The sequence below is a fragment of the Diceros bicornis genome, chromosome 13, assembly GCF_020826845.1.
Source record: "Diceros bicornis minor isolate mBicDic1 chromosome 13, mDicBic1.mat.cur, whole genome shotgun sequence".
In the NCBI taxonomy this organism is placed as follows: domain Eukaryota; kingdom Metazoa; phylum Chordata; class Mammalia; order Perissodactyla; family Rhinocerotidae; genus Diceros; species Diceros bicornis.
The window spans coordinates 22,810,853-22,831,261 of NC_080752.1; the positions used below are offsets into that span (position 1 = coordinate 22,810,853).

General features: G+C 56.8%; 1 protein-coding gene and 1 long non-coding RNA gene across 3 annotated transcripts in view; one reads left to right on the forward strand and one right to left on the reverse strand.

Moving 5' to 3' along the window:
* Positions 1-5,677: 5,677 nt before the first annotated feature.
* Positions 5,678-20,409, forward strand: part of PRKCZ (protein kinase C zeta) — a 117,852-nt gene continuing 103,120 nt past the window's right edge. The window contains exons 1-4 of one of the 2 annotated variants that reach the window (XM_058552683.1): positions 5,678-5,905; positions 10,994-11,115; positions 12,127-12,216; positions 13,667-13,717. In XM_058552683.1, the coding sequence (XP_058408666.1) occupies positions 5,835-5,905; positions 10,994-11,115; positions 12,127-12,216; positions 13,667-13,717 (334 nt within the window). In that variant the 5' untranslated portion in view covers positions 5,678-5,834. The remainder of the gene's footprint in view (positions 5,906-10,993; positions 11,116-12,126; positions 12,217-13,666; positions 13,718-20,409) is intronic. The other variant, XM_058552682.1, reaches the window with a different exon arrangement.
* LOC131412721 (uncharacterized) lies at positions 6,505-7,583 on the reverse strand. Its single transcript, XR_009221834.1, has 2 exons — positions 7,207-7,583; positions 6,505-7,125 (listed from the first exon to the last, which is right to left on the reverse strand). It is a non-coding gene; the product is annotated as an uncharacterized LOC131412721 (long non-coding RNA).

Genomic DNA, 20,409 nt, shown 5'->3' on the forward strand with positions numbered 1-20,409 from the left:
TGGTTCAGCTGCGAACAGAGGGACAACAAGGCAGAAGACACAACGGTGCCCTGGGGCTGAGGGAGCCACCCACCGGGGGATAAACTTGGAGGGGCCCCTCCCAGGCTGGACTTGGGCCCCCAGTTCTGACTGTGTGGCTGGGCAGAGCACGCCCAGATGTCCTCAGCCCACGCCCCCACCACGAGGCAAGCAGAGCCCCTTCCTCCCGCCGTGTCCCTCCCGCGCCCTCTGCTGGGAGCGCGCAGCGCTGCGCTGACCGGGAAGGGGAGACGCTGGGGCTGCCAGCCTCCTGTGGGCGGGCTGGGGGTGGGGGATGCTGCTCCACACCTGCAATGCACAGTGCTCGGGCCCACTGCACCACGACGCAGGAACCGGCCCGAACGTCGGCAGTGCTGAGGGGAGAAACCCTCACCCTCGCCTCGAAGAAAAGCCCTCTAGAAGCACAGGTGGTAAGTGGTGAACTTGGAGCTGACAGGCGATCCACTGGTAACCAGCACGTGGACACGCACTGATGCACACAGACACACGTACAGACACACGTACAGAGACACGTGGATGCACACCCGGGTTCGGAGGCCCACAGGGATGCGGACATCCCTCTCTCTCTCCCTCTCCCTCTGGGCAGGACCTTGCACACTGGGATGGGACAACTTTTCCTGAAAGCTTCGGAGGCCAGGTCACTGGCTTGCCCACCCTCCTTAATGTGGCCCACGAGGCCCCTTGGGATCTGCTCCGGCAGCTTCTGCAGCCTGGCCTGTTCCACACCTCCAGACCACTCTGCCCCCTGGGGCCACAGGGCCTTTGCACAGGCCAGCCATCTGCCTCCCCTGCTCTCCCTCTTCACTCCACAAATCCTCAGATCCCATAGCCAGCCTCTCTTATGGGGGCCTGGTCAGACCCTGCTCTCTCCGACAAAGCTACCACGTCTGTGTGACCCAAAGGGGGTGGCCTGTCCCCCCACGAGTGTGCAGGATCTGTGATGAAGCAGCGACATCTGGCTACTCACCACTGAATCCCAGCATGATGCCTGGCACCCAGCTGGCCCTTGGTCAACATCTGCTGAACGAACGAATGAGTGAGTGAAATGAATGTTGTCACTTGAACCTGTTTCTCCAAATCCCGTGACGGTGACAAAGAAAGGAAACACCTCCTGCCCCGCCCCTCCACAGCGCCTGTCAGCAAGTGTCCAGGCTCTTCCTGTACGGCTGCCATCCTTGCCGGGCCCCGCCCGGGCCAGTGTCACACCTGGCAGGATGACCAGTGTCCCCGACCCCACGGGCTCCCTGAAATGCCAGCTCCCGACAGCCTCTTCTCTGCGCTGTCCCCAGTGCTGAGCTGGCACAGATGAGTCTGTGAGCTCTGAAGAGGACGGTGGCCCCCTGGGTGGGGGAGGGACAGCCGGCCCCCGAGGGAGGCTTCTGCTTCTGTCTGATGAGTCTCTCTGAGCGTAAACTCTGCCTGGCTTCCATCTTTCACCTAAAGGATCTTGGAAGTATTGCCACAAAAGAACTTTTATCCAAGAAAATCAGGGGGTGAGCCAGGTGCTGCCTGGAGGGCGAGGGTCCTTGGCCCAAAGCCAGGCAGCCCACCTCTGCCCTCTGCTGGCTGGCCACCCTCCTCCCCCGACCAGCCCCACACCTGGGGGCCACCCTGCACCTCCGTCTGCCCTCGGGTCCCAGGTGACAAGAGAGGGACAAGAAGGCTTCGACATGCATGTCCCCCACCCGACTGGATTTGTCAGGCGTTGGGGGCACAGGTCAGGAGGGCTTCTCTCTCTACACTGTTCCCTGTTGTAAAGTTTTACAAAAGCCCATGTCACTTTTATAACCAGTTAAAACAACAACACACCGTTGTATTTTTTCACTACAGAAAGAAGAGGTGTTGGTGATTATGAGTGTATGAGGTCTTGGCGAACATTTGGGAAGACAGAACCTGCAGAGAGGTGAAAAAGACCCACCCTCAGGTCTGGCCCCCGGCACGCGCCTGGGCCCAAGGGTCACCTCCAGGTCCTCCCATTGGCCATTACGCCTCTGCACACTGCAGACAGGGAGAGGCAGCAACCCTGCCCTGTGACCCCAGGACAGGGCCCAAGGTCCTAGGGGCCCACGTGGTCCCAGCCCTTCTAAGAGGTCTCCACCTGTTCATTCACTCCTCGTGTGCCACACGCCTGCAGACGCAGAGGGGACACAGCAGTGGCCCAGGCTGATGGGGTCCCAACTCCAGCCATGTCCAGAGGGGGAAGTGGTCGGCGAATTTGGGAATAAACACCCTGCTCTGGTTGCCAGGGTGCAGGGCACGCAGTGGACACAGCAACGCCGGGCCAGGCGTGGCTGCCTGTCCCTCAGGACCAGCCCTCTGCCCTCTGCTCCGCGGGAGTGGCTCAGCACTGGTGGCGGCCAGGAACTCCCCCTCCCCCCACAGTGATCCACCCCTGCCCTCCGGAGGCAGGCGCTGGCCTGGGCTGCCAGCGGGATGGGGGCTGTTGTTTTGCAGAGCTTGTTGAGAATACAAAAGGGGGGCTCCACCCTGTGAGGGAGGCCTCAGGAAGCTTTCTGGGCAATGCAGGCGACCCATATGCCCTCACCCTGGCCTGGGACTGGATGTGGTCCAAGACTGGGGTGTGAACCCCCTCTCCTGGAATAGGCCCCTCCCCCTCCCCCAGGCTGAGGGGCCTGGCACAGGGGGAGCTGTGTCCCACACACTCACCTGCCTTCGGGGTTTCTGCTCACGTGGCTCAGGGTTTCCTGCCCTTCCCCGTGAGCACCGGGCTGCTCCCCTCCCATGGCAAACCCTCGGTCCCCTTCCCTTCATGCCCAAATGACAGCCACAGAGCTCTGCGTGCCCATGCCGGGGGCATGGAGTCGTCACCCCGCGAGGTGGGGGTTGGGGAGCAGACTGCTAATATAGGCTTGAGGGATGTTAAGTAGAGATTCAAAGGAAGTGTGGGTCTGGGGAAGGTGCTCCTAGGAGAGGGAACAGCGTGTGCAAAGGCCCTGAAGCAAAGAGAGCCAGGTGGCTAGAGTGGAGTGAGCCAGGATGAGGATGGTGGGAGATGAGGGCAGAAAAGCTTGGGGTCCCAGATCCTGTAGGGCCTGTGGGCTTTTCCTGAGAATGATAGGAATCATCGGGGGTTTTGAAAACCAGACAGATGGACATGGACTGACTTATGTTCTAAGAAAATTGGAGGCTGCTGCAAAAATCCCAGCACAGAGGAGAGGGTGTGGCTGGAACCAGGTGGTAGCAATGGAGGTGGTGGGATGTGGTTGGAATCCGGAAATATGTTGAAGGTGGAGCCGCCAGGATTTGCAGGTGGAGAGGTGTGGGGTGTAAGAGGGAGAGGAGGCAAAGGTGACTCCGAGGTTTCAAGCTGAGCCCCTGGGAAGGGGGGGTCTGCACCGACTGGATGGAGAAGAGCACAGCTGAGGGGGGTTGTTAGCATGACAGTTTGAGTGTGTGTGGTGGGGGAAGCAGGCTCCCAAGTTCAGGGAGCGATCTGAGCTTGGGATGGTGTTTGGAGCCCTAAGAGGAAATGAGAAGCTCAAGGTCCTGAGACTCGCTAAAGACTGAGGGGGGTGGCGGGATGGGACACAGAGGACCAGATGGGGGGGGCCGCATTAAAGGCTGGGAGACCAGGAGGAGGCCATAGAGGGAGCTGGAGGAGGAGAAGGGAGAGAGCAGCATCCTAAGGTGAGAGTTTCCAGGGGACACACTGACAAGGGTCAATTAGGACAAAGCCTGAGAAATGGCCATTATACTTAAAACACAGGAGCTGGCGGTGAAAGTGGGGGGAGGAGGGGTTAAGCGGCAGGAGAGAGAAAGTGGAGCTAAGGGCTGCGGACAGCTCCTGGCAGGAGTTTCATTGTAGAGGAGCAGAGGAATGGGCGGGTGGATGGAGGGCTGGATGGTGCAGAGGTTTTTTTCCTCCCCAAAGCCCCGGTACATAGTTGTATATTCTAGTTGGAGGTCCTTCTACTTCTGTCTGAGCCACCACCACAGCTTGGCTACTGACAGACGAGCGTGTGGTTCCACGCCCAGGAAGCCAAACCTGGGCAGAACTTTAACCCTAGGCCATCAGGGCTGGCTCCAGAGGTTCCTTTATGGGGGAGAGTGCACAGCACTTTAAGTAGGTGAGAGGTAGGCTGTCGACAGGTTTCTCTGGGTCCATCTCTAGGAAGAATATGGTTCTATGAGCAGAGGGACTGTGTCCATTTGGTTCCCCAGGGTCATTCCAGTGCCTGGCACCAAGGACGCACCAGGAAGCATCTGTGGAATGAACGAGTGTGTGAATGGGGGGAGTGAGTGGTGAAGGCTTGGCTGGGACTGGAGTCTGGGTCAGAGGTTGCCAACCGGGTGGGGTGGGGAAGGGGAGGGAGGCAGCAGGGGAGAGGCTGACAGGAAGACTGTGTTTGGCAGGGGTGGCAGGGATGAGGGGCTGCAGACCTCTGAGTCTGCCGTGCCCAACTAGTGCCCAGCTGAGGTCCTGCAAACAGCAGATTTGGGTCCCTGTGGACGCAACCAGTAAGGAATGGGTTCCTGAGGGAAGCTCGAGCCCACATTTAAGGGGAACGGGCCCAGGACGCAGGCACCTGAGCAGGTGGTGTGGGGTGTGGATGGTGTCAAAGGTGACTGTCCAGGTCAAATGCCACGGAGTTAGTAAGACCCAGAGAGGCTGTGGATTCAGAAATGAAAGTCATGGGCGGCCTGGGCAAATGCAGTCTTCTTGTCCTGGGCAGAGGAGTGTACTGGAGCAGAGGGAGCCGGCTAGCGAGTGTAGACGAGCCTTTCCTGCAATGGGATCTTGGATTCCGCACGGGAACGAGGGCGGGTGGGTCGGGGGAACCAGCTGAGCCCGGACCTCCCCGGCCGTGACGCTGGCCGGCTTCTCTGCTCCTCGCAGCCTCCGTCTCCGCATCTGGAAGCTGGCCGGACGCTGGGTACGCGGTCCAAGCGTCCTTTGCAGTCGGGGGTCTGAGCTGCTGGCTGCACGCGTGCTCTCAGGAGGCGGAGCTCCCTCTGGCCGCGCCCCCCGCCCTCACGTCACCGGCGACCCCTCCCCGCTGTCCCCTAGATCAGCGGCTCTCAGACTCGCCCTCGCCCCAGAGGTTACCCGGGCTTGTTCGCAGACTGCTGGAGTTTTGATTCAGCGAGTCGGACTGGGCCGAGAGCTGGCATTCCCAACAAGTTCCCGGGGTGCGGCAGCGCAGGGGCCCTCCCCAGGAACCGCAGCCCCGCAGCCCACCTCACGGAGGGGCCAGCGTGCAGGGCGGGCGGGGGGCGCCGGACGGTCCCGGTGTCCCCGGGCCGCACGCACTGGCTTCGGTTGCCGGGCAGAGCTGGGCCGCGCGAGCTCCCATTGGCCGCAGGTGGGCCGCGCCCCGCCCGACAGGTAGTCCGCCCAGCGCCACGCCATTGGGCCTTGGACGCGGGGTCCCCCGGGGATTGGCCCAGGTGGCGGCCCCGCCTCACCCTCATTGGCCGCAGGTGCCACCGCCCCCGCCCCAGGACCGCCCGCCCCGCCGATTGGCCGCCGGCTGTGCCTCGGGTCGGCCATGTTCGGACACCCCCGCCCCCAGCGGGGCCTGGCGCCGGGACTCCGTGCGCGTCCCCCGCGCGCGCCCTCGCCGGCCGCGCCCCCGCCCCGCCCCGCCCCGCCCCGCCCGCCGCCCAAGTTCCGCGGAGTTGGCCGGAGCGGCGCCCCTCGGTCCCTGCGCCGTGCGCTCCCTTCCGCGTTCCGCCGCCGGCCCCACCTGGCGCCCCGGCCCGGCCTCTGGGGGCCCCGCGCCATGGCCCGAGCGCCCGGGGCGCAGCGCTGACGGCGGCCGGCGGAGCGCGCCATGCCCAGCAGGACGGGCCCCAAGATGGACGGGAGCGGCGGCCGCGTCCGCCTGAAGGCGCACTACAACGGGTGAGCGCGCAGCGCCCGACGGCGGGGCCCTGCCGGGGCCGGGGGCGTGTGTACTGAGGCCGGCGGGGCCGGGGGCAGAGCGGGACGCGGGGAGCAGCTCCGGACCGCGCCGACCGTCGGGGACCGTGTCACCGCAGCTGCGGGAGGGAGGGGACAGCGAGGCCCCTCTGGGCCCAGGGGCGCCCCGGGAGGTCCTGACGCACCAGCGCCGAGAGGCAGCTCCAGGCGAGGCGGGAGCTGCGGGTGCTGCGGGCGCCCTTGAACGTCACCCGCGGGAAACCTCATGGGCAGAGCGGGGTCAGCCTGGTCCCCGGCGCCCAAGGCTCAGGGTCGCCGGGCCCTTCCTGGAGCGCAGCGGGCGCAGGTGGCCACGCGGGTTTTCCCCCGTCGTGGCGAGGTGGCGCTCGGACTTGCCCCGACGTCGCCGCGCGCCCCATAGCCCTGGGGACAATGTTGACATTTTCCCTGGAAAGTTGGCCAGGATGTTTAAGGCCACAAACCTGTAAGGACTAAAGTTTTTATCAAATTGTGAAAACTGCTGGCAGACTTTTAAAAATCGGAGTTTCTAAACTTTTCCCCAATTTACCCGGCCAGAGGTCTCAGTTTAAGAAAAGTTTAATGACCGAGGTGAAGGCCAGGTGCGGTGAGCTGCCCGTGGTCGCACGAATGGAGGGCGCCTGGAAAGGCTCCCGCGCGGTTCCGTTGGGGGCCGGACCTTTCGGACTCGGTCCTGCGTACGCGCACGGCGCCCTGGACTCGACCTGTCTTGCTGTGAAATGGGGCGAGCGGGCGCCTCACAAGGGTCAATGGCCGGGAGCGTCTGGCCCGGCCCCGGGAGCGCTGGACGCTTGGCCGCCACCGAACAGCACTAGTGAGAGTTTAGGGGGCTGCGCCCGGAGGCCAAGATCCCGCTGCCCACCTTGAGCAGTGCAGACGGCGCTGGAGGGAGAACCAGGCGCCTTTGCTGCTGCTTCTTTCCACCGGTGTTCGTCTCCAGTCGGTCGCCACTGCTGGGGCGGCGGGAGGGGAGCGGAACGCCAGCCCTGCGTGTGAACTTGGCGGTCTCGGCTCTAGCGGCATTCCATGGGGTCTTGCCAGAGCCCGGCGCGTCCTCCGACCTGAGGAGGAGGGGCTTCGGGCTTTTGACCTCGGGAGCGCGCCTGGTTTGGTGTCTCAGGTCAGGCCTCTTCCGTCTCCTCTGCCGTCCTCAGCCGGGTCACCTGGGTGCACAGTGGGGGAGGGGAGTTGGTGGCAGAACCGGAGGGAAGAAAGATTTCTGGGAGACAGACCGGCCAGCCCACCTGAAGAGGCGGGGAGTCCTATCTTCTGGCCGAGAAGGGTGGGCTGCCCACTAAATCTGGTGAGATGTCAGCTCGGTCCTGGTTCTGGGACTCGTCCAGGGGCCAGAGCATCTTGGCTTGTGCAGGGGTGAACTCTGGAAGGCGTCACTATATCAGAGACACTGTCCTCTTTCCTGCCGGGAACCTGGAATTGAGCAACACGCCACTGTAAAAATCAGAGTTGATCCTTAATGAGAGGAAGTCCACACCCGGAGCCACCCGGGTGGGTGGGGACTGGACCCCCCAGCCTTTCCCCAGGGCGAGTTCAAGTAGGCACCTCCAGGCACTGAGCAAGGGGATGGAGGTGACCGAGGGGGTCACAGGCAAAGTTCACTGGAGCCCGGGGGAGTTCTGGGCTGAGCCACCCGCCCACCCACCCCTCCCCTGGCTTTGGCCCCTGGAGAGCGCTCTGGTTACCAGGGGTAATGTGACCTGTTGAGTCTGGTTTCCCCAGGCTGATGAGGCCACGCCCCCACACTCTTTCCTCTTCCTTGCATTCCCATCTCTACTCCGTCCTCCCCTGCCCCTCCCCCTCCCCTTCCACTTCTCCCCTTCCCCTTCCCTCCTCCCTCCTCCCCTCCTCCCTCTCTCCCCACCTCTTCCCCTCCTCTCTTTGCTTCATTTCCCTCCCCTTCTCTCTCTTTCCCCACTCCTCTTCAGCCCCTCTCCTCCTTCTCCTCTCCCTCCCACACCCTTCCTGCTTTCTGCCCCAGGCTGAGCTGAAGGTTCCTTCCCATTCCCATCTCCTCACTCCCTCCAGTGCCTGCTTTTCCTAAAGTGCTCTGCCCCGGTGCCCCTCCCTGAGGACTGGAAACCCCGCTGTCTGAGCTGGGAGACCTAGTCCTCAGAGCACAGCAGTGACCCTGGGCCCGAAAGACGCCCACCAAGATCGGGGCTCATTTATGCAGACCCCGCGGGTCCACGTGACATTCTGTCTGCTGCTGCCGCGGGAGGGAGGGCATTTTTGGGCAGCACGGCCAGGAGCTGAGGGTCAGACACGTTGAAAACTCTTCTTGAAACTGGAAGGGTCTTCAGCCGCCCCCACAGTGATAGCTTCTCCTCGCCACCCTTGCCCGTCCCCTGAGGCGCTCTGAAGGCTTGAGACCAGGGTCTCCCTGCCCCCAGCTGGGCTTCCGGAGGGTGTGCCGTCCCCGAGTCTGGGTGGGGTCCTGGGTACCTGCGTTCTCAGGGGACTCCAGCTGATGTGCTGAGTTTGCAGACCTTCTCTGCCCGCTTGTCTAAGATCACAGCAACAGCTGTGCTGGACCCTCCCTCTCTCCAGCTCAAGCTTGTGTTCCAGAACTTCTGTTCCAGAACCTGCTATGTGCAAAGCCCAGGGGTGGGTACTGCGGCCGGAGGGAGACCCAGGAGTCCAGGGAGGGGCAGCCCACCAGGTTGTTGGGTGCAGACTCCTGGTGGCTGCTGCCCAGGGCTCTGACTTGGGGCCCTGAGCTGGTGGCCTCCACAGCTCCTGTTTGCTCAGAGGAGCTGCTTGATTCAGGAGTGGGCTGACATTGGGGCTGGTGGTCAGGGTTTGGCCGTGGGGGTGGGATGGCCTCTCCCCACGCGTGCTGAAGTCATTCTGTGGAGGGGAAGAGCCGAATTGCTCTGACCAGGTTATGAGGGGCCCACAGTGGTCCAGCCTGATGTCAGGCGCTTCCACAGTGCTGGGGTTCTGGGGTTTTACAGGAGCCGCCCTCCTGGCCTCTGGGCCCTGAGGCATTGGAGGGAACCCTAGCTTCCACTTGGGGTCAGAATTGTAGGGGGAGGGTTATGGGGCAGGGAGAGGTCAAAAGTGAAGGGATTTCAGACCCCAACTTCCAGAGTTCTGAGTGACAGGAGAACTGGTGGGCGCTGGATCCGGTGGCAAGTGTGCTGGGCAGTGTGGGTACCAGGTCTGGGTGACCCTAGGATGATGGAGTAGGTGGGGGTGGGAGTTTGGTCTCTGGAGCCCCCACTGATGAGCCACGTGACCCCTCTGTGCCCCAGTTTCCCTCTCTGCCTGCTATCTGACCCTACAGGCTTAGCGACATTATGCGCTGGGTTAGTCTCCATGGAGAGCTTGGGGTACTGGGGGCAGGTGCTGAGGTGGCCAGTTCCAGTGGGAAGGGGTGAGCAGCTGGGGACATCTCCCTCCAGCCCCCAGGGTGAGTGAGACCTGTGGGCTCTGCTTGGCCAAAGTGGGCTCCCAGTGGACGGATCTTGGACCCTGGACCCTGGAGCCCTGGATTTATTGTCTCGTGGACAAAGACTTTTTTTATAGACCCTTGTTTGATGGAGTTCAGAAGCCAGTGGTATTAACTCCAAGTGGACCCTACATTTCTGTTGTTTGGGATGTTTCGGAGCTCTTCAGGTCTCTTTTTATAGGCTCCACACTCTTGTAGCATCTAACTTCAGTGTGTCCGGCCAGGCTGTGGTTCCTGCTCACAGTTTCAGTAAAAATACGTTGGACCTGAGTTGGTGCCATCCCTGCCATCCCTCCTCTCTGTTGTGGGGGACAGGGCTGGGTCTTGTTTCACTGCATGGGAGGAGGGGAACAGTGCCCCGTCCCTTACCCTCCTTGGGGGGATCCTTGGTTCCCCTGTGCTGACTTGCCTCACCTCTGAAGGGCCAGCCCTCAAAGGGTGACCGTCCACCTTCAACATCCCATTTTTAGATGAAAAGATAAAAGACAGTAACATTCTGTGACATGCTCTTCAAAAAAAACGTGCCTGGGGGCCGGCCCAGTGGTGCAGTGGTTAAGTTTGGCACACTCTGCTTTGGCGGCCCGGGGTTTGCAGGTTCAGATCCTGGGTGCAGACCTACACAACTCACCAAGCCATGCTGTGGTGGCGTCCTGCCTACAAAATAGAGGAAGATGGGCACAGATGTTAGCCTGGGGCCACCGTTCCTCAAGCAAATAGAGGAAGATTGGCAACAGGTCTTAGCTCAGGGCCAATCTTCCTTACCAAAAAAAAAAAAAGTGCCTGGACTATGTCATAGCCGCACTGAAAGCAGTTGGATGGTCCCCCCAGGGTTTAGAAGAGCAGCCTTAGATTCTTACGTTATTTCATTCTGCTCCTCCCTCACCCCGACTTCTGCCTCCCCCTGAAGGTCCCACTCCCTCAGATGAGATGTGACGTGCTGCCCTTGGCGCTGTCGAGGTTGGGGGAAAGGTTTTTGTTTTTGTTTTGTGAGGAAGATTGGCCCTGAGCTAACATCTGTGACAGTCTTCCTCTACTTTATATGGGACGCCACCCCAGCGTGGCTTGACCAGCGGTGTGTGGTCCATGCCCGGCATCTGAACCTGCGAACCTCGGGCCGCCACAGTGGAGCGCGCACACTTAATTGCTACGCCACTGGGCCGGCCCTGGGTGGAAGGTTTAGTGAAGCCGATGGGTTTGACTGAACAGACTTGTGTCCACCCCACCCCTCCTGGGTGACCTTCTGGGCAGAACTTGAACCTGGTGGCTGAGCAGGGGCTTGGCGGCTTCCACGAGAGGGCGCTATCTGCCGCCCCCACCTCCTTCTTTCTCCCCCTTTCAGACACATCCAGGCGCCAGGATCAGTCTCTCCTTTCTGTGCAAGGGCATTCGTGGTGGCATTTTTAAAAAACTGTGGTCAGTTCTATTGGGGGGGGCTGTAATATTTTCTTTGGGGAAAATTTCATCTCATTTATTTAATCAATAACTTGGTTAATCAGTAATCAGTATTTAATTTGATTTAAATGTGCTCTGTGGTGAAACATGTGTACCTACTCTTTGCCCAGGGACATCCTGATCACCAGCTTGGACGCCACGATGACCTTCGAGGAGCTCTGTGAGGAAGTGAGAGAGATGTGCAGTCTGCATCCAGGGCACCCGCTCACCCTCAAGTGGGTGGACAGTGAAGGTAGCCTGGACGTGTGTCCATCAGGCCGTAAATCTCTAAGTCTGTGCCTGTGAGGTGTGCCCGGCCCCTTCCTCAGGAGATGTAAAGCCACAAATTAAACTTGTTAACAGCCAGCTTCCCTTGTGGGGACATGGGAAATCGCTTCCTGGAAGGAGGTTGGCCGAGCGCGTGAAGGGAAACCGGGCTTGGGGGCCAGGAGGTGAGATGCCCCTGGGGAGGAGGACGTCCCGCCATATGGCAGACTGGTCTTGGGCAGCGGAAGGCTGCAGGGTCTCCCGGCCCCCGCTGTGGGCGGGTCCTTACCTCCTTACCTGGCCTTCTTGGCTCGCATGCTGGGCATCTCTGGTGGGTGATTGGGAAGGGGGAGCTCTGCATTTCCTCAGGGGAAGTGAGAGGGTACCTGCAGCTGGGGCCCCATGGTGTCCCTCCCTCCCTCCCTCCCTCCTTCTCTCCCTCCTTCCCTCCATCCCACCCTCCCTCCTCTCTCATAGTCGGAAACACATCCGAGAAAGCTGAGGGGTTGGGAGACGGTCCAGGAGAGACCCCCGTCCCCCACGTGGCTGTGACTATGACTGTCAGCTGAGGACGCATGAGCTTGAGGGAGACTCGAGGCCACCCCCTTCCCGTTGGAATGAGCACGTGGGCTGTGGTTTTATGAATTTCTATGTGCCTGTCCAGTGACAGAGGGCAAGGAGCCTCTCCCTCGGTCTAGGACTGACCTAAGAAGAATGTCCTTAATCTTGCCCCAGCCAGGAAAGTTCGTGCTAGCTCTCTGGGGGCCTTCTTGGGCTGTGAGTGAAATCGTCCCTTCTGAGGACTGACTCGTTCTGAGGTGGGGCCCTAGGCAGGGCGACAGGTCCTTCTGGGACCTCCCAACTCTGCTTGAGTTGGGAGTGGCCGGTCACGAACAGCACCCTCTCAAACTTGTTTCTGACGTGCCGAGTACACGTCATCTCAGACCCTTTGCCTTAGGCCTGCGGTGACCTCAGCCGTGTCTCTTGCCCTGCCTAGGTGACCCCTGCACTGTGTCCTCCCAGATGGAGCTGGAGGAGGCCTTCCGCTTGGCCTGTCAGCACCGGGACGAGGGGCTCATTATTCACGGTCAGTGGCGGCCGGCAGGCGGGGGCGGGAGTCGGGAGACGGGGACCTCCACGTCTGTCCCCTGCGGTCTGGGGAGGTGGGAGCCCGGTGGGTGGAGGGACTTCTTGGCTGTGGGCATCTTCACCAGACTTCCTGAGGCACTGGAAGCCACACGGAGGATCACAGTTTAAAATCTTAGGATGCCAGAGAATTTAAGGATGTTGAATATAATGCAATTTGGGTTTGTTTTTTCTCTCTTACATTTTATCAACCCAAATGAAGATTGCTCTTACTGGTAAAGGGTCAGTGAGGGTCTTCTCACTGGACACAGCCGCCTGGGTTCTGGTTGTTGACCCACATCACCCTCCTTTCCTGGGGGCCAGCCTCTCTGGTGCATTGGAAGCCCGGGTCCAGTCACCTGCCTCCACCTCTCCCAGAGCTCAGAGGGTCGGGGCCTGTGGCAGGTGGGTGGGATGCTGCCACCGCACTGCCCAGGATGGACCAGACCCTCCCTGTGGCTTCCCCAGGCTCAGCTCTCTTTAGCTTGTTAAGCTCTGAGTTGGGTTAAGAATTGGGTCTTGGGAAATACCAATTGTTTTCGTTTCAGTAGAGTCTTTAAATTGGGGGTTTTCAGACTGTGCTCGCAAGCACTTCCAGGGTTCCACAGGGTCTCTGTGGGGCCCGAGAGAGCGTGGTTCCAGCAGCTGTGGCCGACCGGCCATGTCTGCATCCACTTCTCATGCAGCTTAGGTTCTTCACCAGGTGGGCGGGCGTGGACAGCTGAACCCGAGAGCCTGGGACCAGAGCTCGAGACTGTCCATGGTTTCTGTCGGATCATCATTCTCCCCAACACCGAGCTACAAAATATCCAACTTTTGTAGCTCTTTATATAAATGAGGTTTTAAATTTAAAACCTAACCTAGTCGCCTTTATTTATCGTGATGGTAAGTGCGTTTATGTTGCCTCTCAACATTGAAGGCTGTGGTGCTTTAAAAATTCACTTTATTTTCTAGATTAATAAAAAGGTTGTTTTAGCTTTATTTTAATAATTTACTGTGGAAGCACAGGGTATATTTTAAGATATTTAGTTTTGAACTCCATATTGAGTATAAAGAATTGGAATCTAATGTGCTTTCAGAAGTCAGTTTTCAAAGTGATTGTAGTTCTTTCTCATATTAATTTATTAATCCAGATCGGGAGTTCTCCTTGGACGGCTCTCTTACCTCGGCTGCTCCAATTGCCTTCTCAGTGCATTTTGAGTCTTATAAAGGGAGTCTGGCAGCCGTAGATGTGCTTGGGTTTCTAAGGTTTTGCCTTAGCGAGCATCTCCCAAGAGCAGGTTCTCATTGCCAGGGTGGGCTTTGTGTGAACTACATTGGCCCGATAACTCGGAGTAGGACTTCTTAGGAAAGACTGTGCACTGAATGGCAGGCTGCATGGGCACTGATGTGCTTTCTTTCTCTCTGTCCAGTCTTCCCGAGCATCCCCGAGCAGCCAGGCATGCCGTGTCCCGGAGAAGACAGTGAGTGATCCAGGTTTCCTACGACTTGGACTGCGGGTTATGGGTGAACTCGCGCTCCGCGGGTTACGGGGTGGACTCTCAGTTTGCGGGTTACGGGGTAAACTCGTGATCCATTATGGCAGGAGGGTGACAATGGCGGCTGCTTGTGATCTGTCACTTAGGAACCTTTATCCTCACGAAGAGTCTAAAGGCAGAGCGAGCAGCTGCTGTGACCTCGTGTGGGGTTTTCGCTGGAGTCCTTGCCTTTGCCAAGGACTGTATGTGTGTATGTTCTGGCTAACTGCCATCGGGGATGGCCCTGGCTTGGTCAGTCGGTGCCATAAGGAAAAGTCCAGGAAACTCCCTGATCTCCCCCAGGAGGGGAGGGCCCAGGCTGGCATGACTGGATGCTGCTCCCATGTGTCTGCCCCAGCTCACGGCCACCCTCACACCTGGTCGTCTGCCCTTCCCAGTCCACACCGGCCCCCAGTGAGGTGGGTCCTTTTCGTGTCCACGGTGGGTCTGTTGTTAAGAGATGAAGTCCCAGGAACAGTGGGTGCAGAGGAGAGCTCTGACTGCATTCCAGAGGCCACCGGGCCATGAGTGGGTTGGAGCAGCTTTGCCCCGTGCCGTCCTTTGGGGCGGAGCACCCACGTGTCCAGGGTGCGTGGAAATTCCACACCGACCAGCACACCCTGCTCAGCCTCTGGCCCAGACTGTGCCGTCTCCACCGAGGCGAGCGAGGAGCTCCGGACCAAGGTGGCTTCGTTCAGTTCAGGGGACTTGGCTCAGCTCCCTTCCCAGCAGGGCGTCCCGGGGTGGGCTCCGGGCCAGCCTCCTGCTCCCAGGTCCGGTCCCTCGGCCCTGTGTTGGGCAGGGAGCTGGGGTGGAGCACATTTGGGCAGGGGCCGTGCTGAGTTTGCATCGCCTGGTGGGCCTGGTGAAGATGTCGAGCAGGCAGTTGGTGTGTGAGTCTCGGAATTGGGGGGAAGTCGGGGCTGAAGGTGGGGGTTTGGGAGCCCTCAGCATAGAGGAGGCTGTTGGAGCAACAGGAGAGAGTGGCTGATGATTGAGGCCTGGCCCTGGGGTCCCCCAAAGAGAGCAGGGGACCCTGAAGGAGTGGCCAGTGGGGCCCCAGAAACGTCTGGAGTGTGGATTGTGGCAAGAGTGGGGTGGGGTGGTCTGATGAGGCCAGTACTGCCCAGGTACCAGCTGGAGGTGTGGCCATGGCAAGTGGACATGGAGGTGGACGTGAGGGGTGTTTCAGGCAATGAGGGGAGAGCCTGAGGAGGCACAGGGGGCACATTCCTCCACTTGCCCCTGTGGTGCCTCTCCTGCTGGCGGGGGGACAGCAGGAGCCCCGTGATGGCCTAGCGGGAGGCAGGTGGCAGATGGCAGATGAGATACGTAAGTAAGTGCACAGTGTGTGTGGGGGTGCAACCTGCGATTCGGAGGCCCAGACGCTGCACTGGGAAGGTGGTGAGAGAGGAGCCCTGGGGGTGAGAACTTCCAGGGCGGAAGAGGCCAGGTGGGACCGCCTGGCCCAGGAGCAGCCGGTGCTTGTGTGGCTTTTCCGCAAGTGGGACGTGGGCGCTGCAAGGCTGTGGGTCAGGGAGGAGATTTAGGAGGTGGGGACCTGCAGTGGGTGCCTAGAGAGGCTGGGGGGGCCTGGCGGGAGCAGACCCCATGATGCAGAAACCTGCCTGCAGGGGCCCCAGGCAGCCAGAGAGGAGCCCGTCAGTGGGGGCCTCGGAGGAGAATGGCACAGGGACTTCAGGGTCCTTGTCCCTCAAAGGGCTTCTCCTGCCGGTGACCCTCCCTCTGGGGTGCCCACGTCCCATGGAGAGGGGCATGCACCCTGAAAGGGCAGTTACACGTTTGACAGTTTACGTGTCTTTTTGGACACATAAAAAAATAAAAGATGGACTTTCCCGCTAGGAAGGTGAAGGTTGTCCCCTCCACCTCACTCTGTAGGAGGGGCTCTTCCAGCCAGATTTGTTTGTCACCTGGATGGCTTTTGACAATGGTGACAGGCTATTTGCCCAGAGATGTTGCCAGCAGCCAGTGTGGCCTCAGGGCTTGAGGGACGGTGTTCCCGCCTCTCAGTCTCAGCCCACAGTGTGGCCAGGGCCCCGGCAGGGTGGCCCCATAGTCTCGGGTTCTTTGTCCGTGACCTCAGCACCTCCCTGCTTTTTCCCAGGTGGATGCTGACCCAGGCTCGCACTCAGGCCTCGTGTAGGGCGTGGTGATGGGCCCTGGCTGGGCTCTGTGTGCAGAAGTGGGGGTGGGGTTCTCTGCCGGAGGCTGAAGTGGGAGTGACACGCGGGTAGCGGCAGCAGCATCGTGGGGGAATGCGGAGAATGTGGTGAGCTTCTCAAAAGTATCGTCTTGGACACACGAGCAGGTCCTTGAGATGCTTACCAGGGGCGGCTCTGAGGCTTTGGGGACCACTCAGCTTCGTTGGAGAACATTCCACCAGTGCTTGGGAGGCGGCCAGGTCCCTGGGGAGTGCGAAGGGTGGTTGACAGGGCAGTGTCCCTCCCCTGCTCACAGATGCCCACGCCATGCGCTGACGTCCACTTGGCTGGACAGCACACGAGGGAGCAGGAGGGTGGTCACCTCACTGGTCGGGAGTCTGAGCAGAATGCCACCTCTTGCGGCGTCTCCCAGGCCCTGGGGCTCCTCGAGCGTTGGCCTCTCTCCCGTATTCTGCTCTTGGCTCGATTTTTTTTTTGGTGAGGAGATCAGCCCTGTGCTAACATCTGCCAATCCTCCTCTTTTTTTGCTGAGGAAGACTGGCTCTGGGCTAACATCCGTGCCCACCTTCCTCCACTTTATATGGGACGCTGCGCAGCGTGGCTTGACAAGCGGTGCGTTGGTGCGCGCCCGGGATCCGAACCAGCGAACCCCGGGCCGCCGCAGCAGAGTGCACGCCCTTAACCGCTTGCGTCACCGGGCCGGCCCCTCTTGGCTCGATTTTAACGCCAGTCTTGGGCAGTTAGGACAACTCTGTTCTGGTCACCTGACAGACACGGTGGACTGGGTGCACCGTGTGATTCTGGCGCCCCTGTGGGTGTTCGTGTGCACAGTTTCCTTGGCCTCAGGCAGCCCTGCCCGACTCGGGGAGTGAGTGAGAAGGCTCAGACCAAGGGTGTACATGGCACCCTGGATCCGAGGCAGGACCACGGGCCTGGATGGACTGACAGACGGCGGCCAGACATGGAAAAGCAGCAGAAATGCCGCCACACAGTGGCATCTGTGCATGTCCAGCTGGAAGGGCCTGTGTTCACTTTTAGCAAAACACCTTCCCACGCAGTCTGTTCAGGTCGTCGAAAGAAGTTAATCAGTTTTACAGGAGTTAAAAAAAATTCTGTAATGTACACATACCATAAAATTTACTGTTTTAACCACTTTAAAGGGAACAATGCAGTGGCATTTCGTACATTCACATTGTTGTGCAACCACCACCTCTACCTACTTCTAAAACACGTTCAGAAAGAAAACCTGGCCGCCACCAATCTTCACTCTGCCTCTGTGGATTTCCCTGTTTCGGACGTGTCATATACAGTAAATGGAATCATACGACATGTGGTCCTTTGTAACTGGCTTCTTTCACTTAGCATGATGTTTTTGAAGTTCATCTATGTTGTAGCATGTGACAAAATGTCCTTTTTTAAAGCTGAATAAGATTCTGTTGTTTACAAACATTTTGTTTATCCGTTCACGTGTTGATGGACACTTGAATTGCTTCCACATTTTAGCTACAGTCACGTGTCGCTTAATGAAGGGGCCATGTTCTGAGAAATGAGTTGTTAGGTGATGTCATCGGTGTGTGAACATCATAGAGTGTCCACGCAAACCTAGACGGAAGAGCCTGCTACACACCAAGGCTGTATGGCGCTGATCGATGGGACCACTGTTGCACACGTAGTCTGTTGTTAACCAAGACATCGTTATGAGCTGCATGACCATATTGTGAATGACGCTGCTGTGAGCCTGGGTGTACAAATATCTCTCTGAGACCCTGCTTTCGATTCTTTTGAATATGTACCCAGAAGTGGGATTGCTGGGTCATATGGTAATTCTACGTTGAGTTTTTTGAGGAACCTCCATAATATCTTCCACAGCGGCTGCACCATTTTACATTCCCACCACCAGGGTTCCAATTTCTCCAACAACCTGGTGTTTTCTGTGTTTTTGATGGTAACTATGCTAATGGGTGTGAGGTGATGTCTCATTGTAGCTTTGATGTGCATTTCCCTAATGATGAGCAATATTGAGCATCTTTTCACATGCTAATTGGCCATTCGCATATCTTCTTTGGAGAAATGTCTATTCAAGTCCTTTGCACATTTTGAATCTGGTTGTTTGTTTTTTTATTGTTGAGTTTTAGGAGTTCTCTGTATATCCTTATCAGATATATGATTTGCAAATATTTTCTCCCGTTCTGTGAGGTTTTTTTACTTTGTTGATAGTGTCTTTTGATGCACAAAATTTTTCAGTTTTCCTCAAGTCCAATTTGTCTATTTTTTTCTTTTGTTGCCGCTGCCTTTGGTGTCCTATCCAAGAAATCATTGCCAAGTTCAGTGTCATCAAGCTTTTGTCCTATGTTTTCTTCTAAAAGTTTTATTGTTTTACGTCTTACATTTAGGTCCTTGATGCATTTTGAGTTAATTTTTGTGTATGGTGTTAGATGAGGATCCAACTTCATTCTGTTGCATGTGGATATCCAGTTTTCCCAGCACCATTTTTTGAAAAGACTGTCCTTTCTCCATTGAATGGTCTTGGCACCCTTGTCAAAAATCATTTTACCATATATGTGAGGGTTTATATCTGGGCTCTCTATTCTGTTCCATTGGTCTGTATGTCTGTCTTTATGCCAGTGCAACACTGATTTGATTACTGTAGCTTCATAGTAGGTTTTGAAATCAGGAAATGTGAGTCCTCTAGCTTTGTTCTTCTTTTTCAAGATTATTTTGGCTATTTGGGGTCCTTTGAGATTCCATATGAATTTTAGGTTGGGCTTTTCTATTTCTGCAAAAAATATCATTAGTATTTTGATAGGGATTGCTTTGAATGTGTAGATCGCTTTGGGTAATATTGACATCTTAACAGTATTAAGTCTTCTGATCCATAGACATGGGCTATCTTTCCACTTATTTATGGTTTCTTTAATTTCTTTCAGCACTGTTTTGTAGTTTTCGGTGTACAAGTCTTTTGCCTCCTTGTTAGGTTTATTCTTAAGTATTTTATTCTTGATGCTATTGGAAATGGAACTGTTTTCTTAATTTCCTTTTTGGATTGTTCATTGCTGGTGTATAGAAATGCAGCTGATTTTTGTGTGTTGACTTTGTATTCTGCTGTTTTGCTGAATTTGTTTAGTAGTTCCAACAACTTTTTTGTGGACTCATTAGAGTTTTCTATATCATCTGTGAACAGAGATAATTTTACTTTCCCTTTCCAATTTATATGCCTTTTATTTCTTTTTCTTGCCTAATTGCTCTGGCTAGAACTTCCAGCTCTAGCTTGAATAGAAGTGGTGACAGTGGGCATCCTTGTCCTCTTTTTTATCTTAGAGGAAAAGCTTTCAGTCTTTCACCATTGAGTATGATGTTTGCTGTGGGTTTTTCATATATGGCTTTTATTACGAAGAGGTAGTTTCCTTCTGTCTTGTAATAAATATATATGGTCTTTGTTCCTGGTTCCTGGCACAGAGCTCTTCAAACCCTTGGAATTTCCTGAGTGATGGGAGTGTCTTTTGTTATTCATTAGGAGTCCCTTTTGAACACACTTGAGCTTTTGCTAATGAGGTGACTTAGGGTGGGGCCCCTGGATAGCCTCAGGATGAAGCTGGTCACCAGAAAGACCAAGTGATTAGAGGGTTGAAACTTTCAGTCCCACCCCTCTGACCTCAGAGGAGGGGGAGGGGCTAGAGGTGGAATCAGTCTCCAGTGGCCAGTGATTTAATCAATCATGCCCATGTAATGGGGCCTCCATAAAAACCAAAAGGACAGAGTTTGGGGAGCTTCTGGGGTTGGTGAACACATGGAGATTCGGGGAGAGAATGGAAGCTCCATGACCTTTCCCCGTGCCTTGCCCTTTGCATCTCCTCCTGAGTTAATCTAGTCAGTAAAATGTTTCTCTGAGGTCTGTGAGCAGCTCTAACAAATTAATCTATGCCCTGAGGAGGGCGTATTGGGAACCTCTGGCCGATAGCCGGCAGGTCGCTAGCACAGGTGACACCAGGACTGGCCATTGGCATCTGAAGTTGGGGAGAGGGGCAGTCTTATAGGACTGAGCCCTTGATCTGTGGGATACGATGCTATCTCCAGGTAGATAGTGTCAGAATTGAGTTAATTGCTTGGTAGTGTGAGGAAGAAACACACATGGTACCCTCTATTCCTAGTTTGTTGAGGTTTTTTAATCATGAGAGGATTTTCAACTTTATCAAATGCCTTTTCTCCATCAATTGAAATGATCAGGTAGTTTTTTCCTTTGTTCTGTTAATGTGATGTATTACATCCATTGATTGTTCATATGTTAAGCCATCCTTTCATTCCAGGAATAAATCCCACTTATTGTATATATCCTTTTAATACGCTGCTGAATTTGGTTTGCTGGTATTTTGTTGAGGATTGTGCATCAATATTCATAAGGGATATTGGTCTATAGTTTTCTTTTCTTGTAGTGTCTCTGTCTGGCTTGAGTATCAG